Below are 13,783 nucleotides of genomic sequence, written 5' to 3' on the forward strand. Positions count from 1 at the left end.
ATGTTGATGCGGTTGGCAGATGGTTGGAAGTCTAAGATACTCGGCGTGGGATTGTCTATTTTTATACATTTTGGGAAATGGGGACGTATGATACTCTAAGTGAGAGAAGTAGGGAGACATGGTATAATGAGATAAAAGTGAAAGATGGAGTCTGAGAAATGGACATGTATAGCATTTTAAGTGAGAGGAGGTTAGAATGAGACAAAAGGGAGAGGTGAGGTCAAAGTGAGACTGAATGACTTATTATACCACTGTCTACATTAAACCAAACATCCTTAGGCCTACCTGGCAAGTTCTAAAATAGTACAAGATAAGCGCATTTAGTCAAGGCCTTAGCTTAATCAAATACAAACTAGAATTCCCCAATCGTTGACAGGGGCCTAACAAATAACATCAGACTGTAGGGAAATTTATCTAATTTCCGAGACCTTAGCAAAAAGAAACCCTCAGCTAGAAACCCTATAAGACCATTTATTGCACACTGAAAGCTTCCCCGACAGCAAGCCATCTGTTTGCACAACCCTCACCTCAGGGAGTGCAGCCATTATGGACGAGGATTTCAACTCTTTCGACATCAAATTCGGGCCCCCCAAGGACCGACAAGCGAAGCCGTGGCCTGGGACAAGACTACATTGATGCGATTTTCGAGAAATCGGCATCGAATCGGCTCAAATCCAAACAAACAGTGAAGCAGCTGCAATTTGGACACGGGGATGCAACAAGCCGCAGGGTTCAGGATTTATGGGTGAAGAGTAACTCCTTATTATATATGGAAAGTCACCTTTTACATAGCATGCATTTGAAGACAGCAATGGAGTGTTGTTATTATACAATAATGTGTCAAATCATTAGTAATATTGATGATGCCATTCATATCCCAGGGGCTAGCCCGCTAGAAATTACCTAATTAGGGCTCGTAGACACGTTGACCTGTTGTTTATTGGTATGGTCTCGGTAATTGGAAACAGGCGTGCTGCGGCGCCTGGACGATGGGGCTGGCTTGGGGGTGGAATTCGGAGCAGGTGCCGCATTTGTAGGTAGGAGGGGATATGACCATCCTCTCGTGTAATGTGGAGTTGCGGTGGACTTCCAGCAGTTGCTCAATGTCGAATAAATGTCCATATGGCTTTTATTTGTAAATAGGAATGGTAATCAAGTCGGTATTCGAAGGAAGAGTTGAGAGGGATGCATCCCCTCGTGTAAAGTGGAGTTGCGGTGGACTTCAAGGGGTTTCTCGGTGTGGAACAATGCACATGGCTTACAGGTAAGCATGTTGACGTTGAATCGCCTCTATTGATATATTCTGGAAATAGGTATGAGATTTGAAGTAGGAGGTGAGAGTAGGATGAGAGCGGGGGAGAGAGAGGTGATGGTAGGGGGGAAGTGAGAGAAGACTGAGAAGACTGAGAAAAAGGACCTTTTATATCTTTAGGATCGATAAACGTAACATCGGAGGAAACTACACTTCCGAACTTAGAAAGAGCGCCTCAACTACAAACCCCCGGCAACTTTTAGATATAGGTTAGGAGTATAAAGCGTGAAGGAAAACGCTACCGGGTACTATAATTATACTATGAATAGCTAGCTAATTTAATAAAGCTGGAATATGGGACGTCCTGAAAAAGGAATTCTTATTAGATTAATATAGAAAAAGATATAGAAAACTACGTTGAAATATACTAAATATCTGAAAATACCTAAACCCCTCGGTATAGGCCGTACAGAGAGCTCGAATCGCTCCCGATTCCTAAACAACCCTTTATAGAAGTATCTATAGGTTTTATTATAGGATTATCCTAGGCTATCTTTCAAGTTAACCAGAATGAGTCATATTAGTTATCAAAAGACACGTTCTATTAGGAAAAAAAAAACCAGATCGCGGCCTAGCTATATACATCGAAGACAGGCAAATGCTATGGCCGCATGTCAAAACAAAGGGAGAATTACTAAATCATACCGTAGACCAAAAGCAGGGGTGGTCAGGAGAAACCGCAAAAAGGTAACAGTTTCCCTTAAATGTAAGGCGAGGGGATGGAAGAATAACAGAAAAGAAGAGCGAAAAAGCAATCGAACACCAACACCGACCAAAGTGATCGCAGGATTTTCCCCATTAGACCAGACAAGACCCTTGAATTTGGCTGCAATGAAACGTGAATCATAATGTCACATGCAAAGGAGCACCGTGGACGCGGTTGACTTTTCGTATATGCACTGACCAGTCAGGCGCATATTGCCATTCCAAGAACTAAGAGCGCAGCGAGTCTCTCATGCTCTGGCTGCTGGCGCTGACAGGTGCGGGGAGCACACCAGTTCTGGGCTTAGCGTTTTGCTTGATCTTGGCCACGGCGTAGACAATACCGCTGACGAAGCCGACACCGATGGCGGAAACACTGGGGAAGGTGACTGGCGCATCGAAGAAGATGAGACCAGAGACGGCGATGGGGAGCTTATTGAGAGCGCCAACCATGGAGTATGTGGTGGAGGAGGTAGTGCGGACACACCATGCGGAGGTGTACGAGATGAAGACGGAGGAGGCACCGGACAGAACCATGGCGAAGAAGATACCGTCACGATTGGCCTCGGGGAAGTTGCGGGCGAGGTTGGCGGATGACCAGTCCTCGACCAGAAGGGTGAGAACGATCAAAACGGGGATCGACAGGAGGTTGTTGTAGAACATGGCTGGAGAGAAGGTCATGTTAGCAAACATTCAGCAAGGCTGGAAGAACCACATACTGTCGAAATCCTTGAAGTTTGTCAGCTTGATGCGCTTGCGCATGCCCAGGACATAAGACGAGGTGCACAGGCAGTTGATCAACATCCAGACGTATCCAGCGTTCAGAGTGGAGACCTTGCTGGAGGTGTCACCGGTGCTCTCCACAGCATGCTTGATATCAGCCCAGGCGGCAATGAGCGAACTGAAAACCATCAGACCGAAGGAGAACAGAGTGAGGTTGGTGACTGAGCCACCGAACCAGAGAACCTCTCCATAGGCGATCAGGATAATGGTCAAGTTCTTGAAGATGGTGTAGACGGGGATTGAGAGGAACTGAAGGGCCTTGGAACCAGTGTAGATCATGCCGATCAGGAGTAGCGTAATCGGGAACCCTAATATGAAATCTTGTCAGCGGCCACATCTCTCAGCTTATAGTAATCGGAGACCGTACACTTTTTGGCCTCATCGGAGTTGAAATCACGGTAGGTGATAAGACCCATGGACTTGCATGTTTGAATTGCAGCAATGCAGACCAAAGACTATTGATATTAGCGATTCGTCTCGGATCAAGACTGAAAAATCCACCACATACCTGAATACATAGCAAGAGGAAGTTCAGGTTGAAGTCCAAGCCCGACAGAACATACTTGTTCATCACGGTCATCATAATTGAAGAACCACAGTATGCCAGAACGGGTAACGCGGGGTGGCTGGGCATGGTCGGACTGGCGCGGGGCAAGGGAGACGGCGGCGGCGCAGCCTCGAACTCCTTGTTTCCTGAGTCGACCTTGTTCATGTCGACGGTGTAGTCGTCGGATTTCTTGTCTTCGGCCATGTTGAGTGAGTCGCAGATAGGGGGGAGGGGGGGTTGTCGGCTATTTGCTGAAATGGGGGAGAACTGAAATGACAGAATAGCACCCAGAATATGTCCAGGGGAGTCGAGGAACAAAAGGAGTTCAAGAAGTTGACCAGAGCAAAAAGGTCAAAGGAGATTTGACAACAACAGATTTCGCGGCCGGAAACAGACACGTTGTTACCTAAGCAAGGCGATTAAGGGGTGCTGACTCAGGATTTTATTTATAGAGTGAAACATAACTATTGTACAACATACATTAGTCAATTGATGTTGGATAAGGCTTGAAAAGACTCAATTGAGGTTGATCGATGATATACAATATACCTAGTTGGCAGCCATGCGTTTGTACTTATATAGTATGGCTATGGACATCGTGTAGATCATCAGTTCTACAAGGCTAAAGAATAAGCCAAAATTGTTCCACTAACTAAAGGAACAAGAAATAAAAGAAATACATATCTCATTCCAATTGCAGACTGTGAAAACCTCAATAACAAATCTATAAAACTGTTCACGCATAGACTACCCCGTACCGAGCGCATATACCAGTGGAGCTCCCGATCTTTCAACGTCAACCCTCCTAACCACACACTCCCCCGAAAATCCCAATCCACGCCTTGACATTGGGACATTGGACTCAAAAGCAAAACCAACTAGACCAATTATCCTAAACCCACCAAAAAAAAAAAATCAAAACTCCAAAACAACAAACCATCAAATCCACCCCCCGCACATCCCCAAAATGCCCGACTCAGACGACGATGCCCTCTTCGCCGCCCTCGAAAACGAAGATGACACCCTCTACCGCGACCAACGCATCCATCAACTTAATGCCGAGCTGGCAGCCACAAAAAACAACCACTCCGCACGCGCAACAAGCGGCACCACAGGCCTCATCCAAAACGAAGTTTACCCGACACTCTCGTCCGACCAGTCCGTGCTGGATTTCACGACGCGGACGAGCAGATGTCTAGTGCACTTTGCACACCCTGATTTTGCGCGGTGCGCGGTCATGGATATGAGGCTTGGAGAATTGGCGAATGTGCACTACGAGGTTTCATTTGCGCGGGTGGATGTGCGTAACACGCCTTTTATTGCGCAGAAACTTGGGATTAAGGTCTTGCCTTGTGTTATTGGGTTTAAGGATGGGGTTGGGCTTGATCGAGTTGTTGGGTTTGAGGGGCTTGATGCTAGGGGATTTGATGGGGTTGAGGGGTTTGATGTGAAGGTTTTGGAGAAGAGGTTGGTTTTCAAAGGGATCCTTTTGGCGGTGAAGATTGGAGCTGGGGATGAAGATGATGATGTGAGAGAGGAGGAGGATAGTGATGATGGTGCTGGTGGGAGAGGATTTGGGAGGAAGAAGGGGAGACGTGGGATTCGGGATTCTAATGCCAATGTGAGAAACCGTGGTGACGATGACGATGATGATTGGGAGTAATAGTCCTGTTTCTTAAAGGTTATACCCAGGGTATTGGGATGTTGATTCATGATTTCTGTACATTAACGGATTGATGACCTATAGTGATGTTCATAGTTGGATGTTTAGTAGCATACCCATGCCATATATCCATATATTCCGAGGCTTATACAAGCTCTGAAGTAGACTATTCATATGCTCCGGGAATTCTGGGGTAACTTGAAGTTGAAAACCGAAGAATCAAAGTAAATGGGATTGTAGCCAGACACGAAAGAAAAAAGGCAAGACTGTCATCATAGAATTACAGGCAAAAAAATATCAGAGACCGTGAACACAGAGCCATCTCGACGGCAAAGGAAAACCAAAACGAAAGGGGAAAACGCAGAGGCACAGCAAAACAGCACCCTAGAGTTACAACAAATGCCGTGAAACTGAGGCTAGAAGAAGAACAGGGGGAATTCTATACAAGCAGAAGTAGAAGCAAAAGCAAAAGCAGAACATTGTCGCACATCCATAAGTTCCACATTGACGCCGGATGCCCTTGAAACCCCGAGACTCGAGAGAAACGGGACTGCCCGGACTCAAAAAGCAAGGCTTATTCTAAATAGCCACGTTCTTCATTTCGCCGAGGACCTCCGACTCAATGGCAGTTGAGGACTCCGCGGAGTCGGTTTTCTCAGCCTTCTCAGCCTTGTCAGCCTTGTCGGATTCCTTAAGTTCATTGGGCTTGGGGAACCCTTCATTCTCCTTGTTGGAGATTTGTGGGGTTACCACCTCCATGAGATCTTCAGTCTGAGGCTCCTTGCCATTTTCCTTGGTGTCTTCGGAGATTGTGGGTCCTGCAGTGACAATGGGACTTGTTGTCTCCTCAGTTACGCGTGCAAGAGGACTAGACACGCCAAATGGCGTCTTAGGACTCTGGGCATTTCCGCCCTTGGAAAAACGGTGTGGTGAACGGCCTCGTTCTTCGGTGCGCGTGGGGCTACCGTAGGGGGACTCGCGGCTGCTGGACCGGTTGCCTGAAGCGTTCACACCAAGACCATTGGGTGCGGGGCCCTTCCTGCGAGGTACACGGCGGCCATACTTCTGATCCGTCCTCCAGCGCAGAATATCCAGGTATGGGGGCTCCACATTTTGGGTCTTGAATTGCTTTAGCTTTAGCTCATCCGTCTCCTCGTCCACAATGACGTGGCCGCTGCACAAATCGTCGGCGAGAGTAGCGAGGAACGCAGCCCATGATCGGGCAACGACGTATTTGCAGTCGTAATCCCGGCCGAAAATAATCACCTGGCCCCATTTTCCAGCGGGGCCGGGTGCCAGATCAATGGCAAGGTGGTTGCCGCCCCAGTCACGGACGAGGGGAATCCAAGCGGGGTTTGCGTACGATTTCTGAACTGCACCGGGAGGCTGGGAGTCCTGACGATCGAGCAGCTCGGATTGCCACATTGTGGAGGAGGCCTGCTGAGACGGACCAGCCGCTGAGGAGCTTGCCGCAGAGCTGGATGCGGGTGGGTTTTGCATCATAGTTGCGTTGCTGAGATATTCGTCGTTGACCTTTTTCCAGTTCGTCCATTCCTGAACGATCTCCTCGCAGTCGAGCAGCATGGCGCTGAAGACAACACCGGTGGGTCGGCCGCCGCGTTCTTGGCCATCATGGCACATCAACGATTCCCGCACCTCTAATGGTAGACTGCAGTCGAGTTCATGCTCCAATTCGTTAATATCGTTCTGGGTACATCCTTCACCGAGCTGGTCAAGGAGTTCCTCATAATTGCTTTCTAACCAGCGTTCAATCTTCCTCCAGGAGTGAGCGACCGGCGGCGGCGGTGGCGCTCCATCGTGGAAACTCTGCATTTGAATCTCGGGTGCGCCCTCGGCTTGGTCATTCGATCGTCTCTTTTGAGATGCGGCTGACCTCATCCCTGGTGAGTAGGGATGGGTCGGAGAGCCCAAGTCGTCGGGGGAGCCGTTCCACTCGGATGCTTGTGCACTTGCAGATCCTTTCGTAGGCTCGTCATCGTAGGGGTTGGAGAGGTCTGGGCGAGATTCGATTGCGCTGGTTGCGATAGATGTGAGTGGCTCGTGGCGACTTTGGCTGAGAGGGACGTGTCTCCCAGTACGGTAGGGGGAGTCGTGGGAGGCATGACGGTCATAGGAGGTCATGGTATGCCAAAAGGAACGCCATGTCGAACTCAACCTGCATCACGTCAGCGGACATGGATCTTATCTAGACATCCAGAGGTAGACTAACATATTCGCCATGGTGTTCACAGTAGGGGAAAAAAAACGGGCGCAGGGGGTTAACAGATCGCGAAATCGGTCATTGGAGAGGGAAAAACGTGTCCCGTCGCGGGGGATAATCAAATCGAGAGAATTCAAAATCCAGGGGGAGAATGAAGAAAGTAGTTGAAGATGTAAAGATGTGAAGTTGTGGTAGGGGCAACCTTGAAAGTCCCAGAATCCAGAATTAGGTAAGGAAGGAGAAAAGGTGGAGGGGGGTGAAATAGATGGCTTTATTTTTATTTTTCTTTAGAAACACAAGACTTGGAAGGCTTGAAAATAATATAATTCAAACTTCTTTTATCTAAAAACGCATGTTCTCTGCTTCAATTGTTATGATATGACTCTATTTACCCCCCTGGCCGCATTCAGCGTCTCGACGTGTGGTATGTAGATCCTCTGATATGATGTCGACAACTCATCATAAGCTTTTGAATGCGAATAGAATATCTTGCCAAGTATGTGTATTTCATTATGTACTGCATCCAGTCAATACATCATGTCTTCCAGGCTAGATGCTACACGTGGGACGTATCTGAATGCCAATGTCACCCTTACGGCGAAAGTAGTCTAAATTAAGCTTAGGAGGCAGATATATGAAATAGAAGGCCCTAACTCCTGTCTGATATGTGTGTAAAGTAAAGCAAAATAAATATATACCGGAACTCAGAATAGGAGTGGCGTTCCATCTTCCCCAAACGGCCGAGGGCGCGATATAAAATTAGGCCGAAGCTGAGTGGATCTCGGGGAAACGCCTGTGGCGGGCGAATAGGAGTTACGGTTAACAATAGGGGCAAAGTCCACGTTCCAAAATAGAAATTAATATACGGACTCCGTATAATACAGGCCATTTGACTTGAGCTGCAAACCAAACTATTCCATGTAGATCCTTATTACTGGAAAACTTATATTGTAAACCTAAACGGAAAAAAGACCCTGGGGATATTAAGATCAGCAGGCTCTCATAGGCTAGACTCCACACTGGAATTAGAAAACCTGCTAATTCTGATTCGTTTCAACGGTGTGGCTTGTTCGGCGCTTGATGAAATCAGGGTCTTGGCATTCAGGCACGTAGCTGTTCCTGTACATGGATGGCACTATCCCTCCTATATCATGGATCAACATGAAGTATGAAGAACGTGAGATCATGCCATTCGTAATGGAGTACTTGAACTGTTATATCCACCCTTAGTGAATGCTTGTCTTTGTATATTTATAGACATTGATCTATAAAAAATACTATGTGCGGAGTACGGAGTACGAAGTATTATGTATATAATCATAAGAGCCGGCACCTGTACGGCCTCTTTACTTAACAATGGAACAATAGAGGAATTGGATGGTCTAAAAATATAATATGAGCTAGGAGTAATAATGGCAATATAGTGAAAGTATTAGAGACACTACAAGCTATTCACATGACTGATAACATTCAAGAAGGATTATAGGTAGGGACTTGGTGACCACAATACCTTGCTTGTCATTTCACGCCTTGCAGGCCCTCATAATCATATCAATGTTGGCCATTTCCTCCTAAAGTCTTCGTCAAGCTTCACCAAATCCTTCTTGCCCATCGCGCGTCTCGCCTTAGCAGCCTTATTGACTTTGATATAACCAAAGACGAAATATGGCGCAGAGGAATGATCATCAACAACAGAATAAATACCCATACCCACCAAACCGGCTTCACCAGCCAAGGCGACAAACCGCCCAATGCTGGCAAGTCCGGTTATCGACCAAGACTGAGGCTTAAATGTAATCACCGCGCTATACTAAAGTCAGCGAGGCTTATGCGTATGTATACTAGCAGAAAAACGGTGTGATTTCATATCCACTTGCTTCTCACATACTATTAGCATAGTACTACTAGTGGCTTTTGGTATAGTATCGTTAAAATGAAGTATTGGGCTATTAATAGCGCTACGAGATGAAGTCTTACCCAGTAGTACATATTCCGTAGTGACGGTAGCATAACTACACTGTAGAAAAGTCACCCAATTAAAAACATATACCATCTACTATAGAGTTTTTTTTCTCATATTCTCGCAACGGCTAGGCCCAATCTATAATATCATACCAAGCCTTTGTTTTTTGTCCCTATGAAGCTATAACTAGGGCAGAGTATAATCCATGTTTCATGTAGGAGTTGAGAAGATCAACAATTTGGAGGAATGCGTCATTGGAATGGGGGGTATAGGTGATGTGATAAATAACCTAGCCCTTTGTCGGTCCGCTCCTAGTGCTCGTATGGAGGTGGTTCGTAGGCCAGAACAGCCCATTGAGATTGTGTGCTGGATGTTTAAAGTCACAATACAGAAGATAAATCAGAAGGTACAAGTCACGAACTATATTGATTGAGTGTCTCTGCTATCTTCCACCTACCCTAACGCTAAGACGATGTGGCTGTACTACTGTTCTTTGGCGTACATACTCAATTGAGAGTCATGTGGTACTTACGAAAGGGACACAAGGCTGCCGAGCTTAGTGATAGCATTTACATACAGACAATGATTCCCAGGCAGTTTCAAGTAGTATTCTATTACATTGTCTCTGAGCCTTGAAGGTTGCCAAGAGTAGTGGTAGAAGAAGATTTTTGTGCCTATCTATCGTAAGAAGAAACATCCAGGCAAAAAAAACCCCGAAGACCGGACCACCACACATCGAGTTGGTTTCATTATTTGTCTCTTGATATTATCCGGCTTCTTTAGGGAAGTATGTAGCCATTGGTTCCTTTTACAATTATAGTACACTCGTGGTCTCCACTTCCTGATTTCACGTTCATTCATAAGTATCCCCTTAGGTCCTGCTGAAGGAAGGGTCTTATAATCCTAGATAGTCAGGAGACTGTACTATGCACGCACAACCCACCGGTGCTGAGATATCCCATAGCTTGGCGCCATATCTACTAGGCTACTATATACGACTACTACTTGCACTCTATAATTGGAACCAAATCTGACATGTGATTATTGTAAACCGAGCGACAGGAACAAGCACACCGATGTGGACAAGTCAGATACCTAGACAAATTCAATCCTCATGAAACGAGCGAGGAGGATACACCAAGGTACGAAGTGCCATGTCAGCCCCCGGTCAGTCTTGGAAGGTTGACCGAGCTGACCGCTACTTCGACCAAACAAAAGGAATAGGAAAACTCAAAGGGAAGGACCCAAATATCAAGAAACAATGCCAAAAGAAAACAGGAAAATCATGCATTTGTTCGCATTTCTCCATGCCCCAAGCCAAAACCAGGCGCGCCACCACATTTGGGAAAAACCACGACGCCGAACGATGGAGAAAAGGTGACGATAAAATTACCACCTCATCAATGTACCAAGCAACCAGTGCCGTGCATTATCATCATGGTGAACATTGCCGCAAGAGACGTATGGAAAGAAACAATGAGCACCCTATAGCGGGAAAGGAAGACTAGAATGAACCAACCGAGGGACCTCAGACCAGTCGAGGATGCCCGTATGAACAAAATGCAAGAAAAAGCAAAGTAAAATCAAAACTAAATTCAATAAAGAAGCAAGATAAAAGTAAGAAAAAGAAACAAAAGAAAGAGGCCATTCAATCAAAAGAGCGGAGAGACGTGATCATAGAAAAAAGATCATAATCTGACAAGGTGAGTATAGAGCTACGCAGAGCTCTGAGTGACCTGAGGCCCGGGCGTATCAAGCTTAAGAACCCGACGAATATCATTCTCAATTTGGCGGGTGTCCACCACCCGGGAAGGAGATGGCGAAGTCAAGGGCATTTGGAATGAAGCCGACGCATGGCTTGGTTGGGGTGAAGCATATCCATTCCGCTGATACTGGGAGGTTGCCATGTACGGATTTCCATATGGCGCCGGTGAAGCTCGGTTCGATGCTCCATTCGAGGGGGGACCACGATACTGAGGCATTGAAGGGGGCGGGACCATCTCAACTTCACGGCGCAGGGGTGAGTGAGAGTGGGCGGGGTATGGGTAGCGAGGAGGTCCGGTGTTCTGAGGAACATGCTGCTGTTGCAGCTGATGGGGAGAAAATGAAGCATGAGACATGGTCAACTGAGGACCAGACGAGGTTCGCATAGGTGTGGCGTAGGGAGGCACATTGGAAGGACGGGGCCCAAAGGATCCAGCGTATTCATGCGAGGCATAAGCCGAGGAAGGCGGCTTCTGTGGGGGTGGGTTGAGCAACAGGTGCTTCAACTCCTCGGTTTTGATTCGTCGCTCTTCCTCAGTCATGTCGGAGGACTGAGGGGTACTGGAGGGCCGCAGCGCATTCATACGATCTTGATAAGAAGGCGCGAAAGAAGGACCAATGTGCGAGTTGCGAGAGTAGTCGGAGTTTCCCATTTCAAATGCAAACATGCCATCAGGATTGGGGCGCGAGGCCCTGGGTTCGGTCTGGGGAGACTGAAGGACCTTGTGCACCTCAGGGCTGCTTGTGGACTTCTGGTCTCTGGCTTGCACAGCAGCCTTGAAGAGGAAGTCGAGAGGAGAAGGCTTGGGCTCTTCAGCCTTGGATTGGTTGTTGCGGTTGCGAGGTTTGGATGGAGTCACCTCTGGTTCAGGGTCCACCGCATCATCACTATCGGTCTCGATGGGTGGGACCAGATTGGCATCAGGAGCGGACTTGGAGAAAAAACTAGGGATGGGTAGAGCTGAGGGTGCAGGCGATGCGTGGAACGTGGGTCCGGCATAGGCCGCGCTCGGCTTTGTCTGAGGAGAGGTGACAGCGGGGTGGGTTGGTGTGTATCGGGGACCGCTGTTGTACCCGTTGCTGTGGTATCCAGAGTGCGGGGCAGGTGAAGCTTTGTTGTCTCGCGGCTTCTTGGCTGAGCGCAGAGGCTTCTTCTTGGAAGAGTTGAAGTTGGTTAAGGAATCCACCTGGATGATCCCGGGGGTCATGTTATGCGGCGGGGATGATGGAGGAGTAGAGAGGAGCGCCGGTTTCGGGGCGTGAGGGGTCATATTCTTCTTCTGAGGGCGACGGTTGTTGCGCGAACCCTTGGGGGTCGGAGGATGAGGAGATTGGGTCGACATGTCGACGGTTGGCTTAATAAATAGGCAGCCTGGAGAGAGATAGGTAAAGAGAAAAGGCAACGCTATGACGAAGCAGTAAACGGCAGAAGATGCGGAGATTGCAGCAAAATGAGTCAGATCACTGCTCAGCAGGTGTCGACAATATTAGATATGGCAACGCCGGAGAAGCAGAGAACGTGACGTGTATCAAACTGAGGAAGTGAAAGAGTCGCAAGTTGAGTCAAGCGGGTGCTTCAAAGGCAAAGATAGACAGTCTAATGAAAGATCTTGTCTATGAAACAGAGAGCGTGACAGAAGTCAAAAACGAAAATCAACTGGAGACATCTCTAAAGAGGAAAAAAGAAGAGAAGGAAAAGAAGACTGAATCATTGTTGTTGGCTAAAGGGAAAGACCATCGAATGCAGACAAACGGGGAGGGGAGATCACATCTCGATGACTAAGACGCCACCTGCTTCACGATAGAACAAACCAGGTCAAACAGAACTATTAACTGCTGGACAGGGTATTGTCGCGTTGTGCATTGAGTACCTTTGGAGATATCTCTTATTTTAAATCCAAGAAGATATCATCCGTTCGATCTCGACTCTCTTTACACTACAATCACCGCTCTCAATCACCGCCCTAACCTAGACATCGGAGCCTCACTTACGTCAGTCACAGTTCTGATACCCCCCACTCCAGCTAGCTTCTGTTGTCTCGCGCCAAGCATTTCAACCTAAAACCATTCAACTTCCGACTAGAACCTCAATATGACAGACGTGGAGATGAAGGAAGCCGCTACTGGCTCCTCCAAGGGCAAGGCCGTGGCCAAGGGCTCCGATAATACCGACAAGAAGAAGTTCGAGGTCAAGAAGGTACACAAGGCCCTACTGTTCGCAGCGACTCATGGTACTGACTGGTTATTGTTAAGTGGAATGCTGTTGCCTTGTGGGCTTGGGATATCGTCGTCGATAACTGTGCCATTTGCCGAAACCACATCATGGACTTGTGTACGCTGAAACTACCCTTCACAGCTCTCTTGATTTTAAGTTTACAAGCTGACCTATTAACGAAACAGGCATCGAATGCCAGGCCAACCAAGGATCATCAACAACGGAAGAGTGCACTGTTGCCTGGGGTATCTGTAACGTGAGGACCCCCGCATCCACCCCCATCCGACCATTCGATCATAGGCTAATTACTCGATTTCTATAGCACGCATTCCACTTCCACTGTATATCGAGATGGCTGAAGACCCGCCAGGTCTGCCCGCTAGATAACCGAGACTGGGAGTTCCAGAAGTACGGCCGGTAAAAAGGGGAGGCACCGGAGGTTTCAAAGACACTACACGATACAAATTCACGATTTCTGGCTGATGCCGCATGCTCAATGGCTATAACTTGAACTTTTTTTTCTTCCAAGACGCTTCTGGATCTTTACCACGGCCTAGGGATTGGCGGGCGTTCGAACGATTGATATCTCGAGCTAGCTCCATAACTTCCCATT

The 13,783-nt window shown here is 47.6% G+C and overlaps 6 protein-coding genes across 6 annotated transcripts; 2 read left to right on the forward strand and 4 right to left on the reverse strand.

Annotated features, from left to right (window-relative positions):
- Nucleotides 1-2,245: 2,245 nt before the first annotated feature.
- On the reverse strand, nucleotides 2,246-3,548 carry gmtA (GDP-mannose transporter; the record flags this gene model as incomplete). The annotated part of the gene is made up of 4 exons (XM_056723357.1): nucleotides 2,246-2,679; nucleotides 2,734-3,105; nucleotides 3,165-3,252; nucleotides 3,306-3,548. The coding sequence occupies 4 exons, from the start codon at nucleotides 3,546-3,548 to the stop codon at nucleotides 2,246-2,248; spliced, it is 1,137 nt and encodes a 378-aa protein (XP_056579607.1).
- A 763-nt stretch (nucleotides 3,549-4,311) lies between these two features.
- Nucleotides 4,312-5,007, forward strand: N7517_005628 (uncharacterized protein; the record flags this gene model as incomplete). The annotated part of the gene is made up of 1 exon (XM_056723358.1): nucleotides 4,312-5,007. One exon carries the CDS (start codon nucleotides 4,312-4,314, stop codon nucleotides 5,005-5,007), a length of 696 nt encoding a protein of 231 aa, XP_056579608.1.
- A 579-nt stretch (nucleotides 5,008-5,586) lies between these two features.
- N7517_005629 (SMI1/KNR4 family protein) lies at nucleotides 5,587-7,248 on the reverse strand (the record flags this gene model as incomplete). The annotated part of the gene is made up of 2 exons (XM_056723359.1): nucleotides 5,587-7,183; nucleotides 7,238-7,248. The coding sequence occupies 2 exons, from the start codon at nucleotides 7,246-7,248 to the stop codon at nucleotides 5,587-5,589; spliced, it is 1,608 nt and encodes a 535-aa protein (XP_056579609.1).
- Nucleotides 7,249-8,774: 1,526 nt separating this feature from the next.
- N7517_005630 (uncharacterized protein) lies at nucleotides 8,775-9,217 on the reverse strand (the record flags this gene model as incomplete). The annotated part of the gene is made up of 2 exons (XM_056723360.1): nucleotides 8,775-9,038; nucleotides 9,206-9,217. The coding sequence occupies 2 exons, from the start codon at nucleotides 9,215-9,217 to the stop codon at nucleotides 8,775-8,777; spliced, it is 276 nt and encodes a 91-aa protein (XP_056579610.1).
- Nucleotides 9,218-10,906: 1,689 nt separating this feature from the next.
- N7517_005631 (uncharacterized protein) lies at nucleotides 10,907-12,298 on the reverse strand (the record flags this gene model as incomplete). Its single annotated transcript, XM_056723361.1, has 1 exon — nucleotides 10,907-12,298. One exon carries the CDS (start codon nucleotides 12,296-12,298, stop codon nucleotides 10,907-10,909), a length of 1,392 nt encoding a protein of 463 aa, XP_056579611.1.
- A 749-nt stretch (nucleotides 12,299-13,047) lies between these two features.
- On the forward strand, nucleotides 13,048-13,591 carry N7517_005632 (SCF ubiquitin ligase complex subunit HRT1; the record flags this gene model as incomplete). The annotated part of the gene is made up of 4 exons (XM_056723362.1): nucleotides 13,048-13,152; nucleotides 13,209-13,287; nucleotides 13,356-13,426; nucleotides 13,493-13,591. 4 exons carry the CDS (start codon nucleotides 13,048-13,050, stop codon nucleotides 13,589-13,591), a joined length of 354 nt encoding a protein of 117 aa, XP_056579612.1.
- Nucleotides 13,592-13,783: the final 192 nt, after the last annotated feature.

The sequence above is a fragment of the Penicillium concentricum genome, assembly GCF_028827145.1.
Source record: "Penicillium concentricum strain IBT 3081 chromosome Unknown utg000002l_segment0_segment0, whole genome shotgun sequence".
In the NCBI taxonomy this organism is placed as follows: domain Eukaryota; kingdom Fungi; phylum Ascomycota; class Eurotiomycetes; order Eurotiales; family Aspergillaceae; genus Penicillium; species Penicillium concentricum.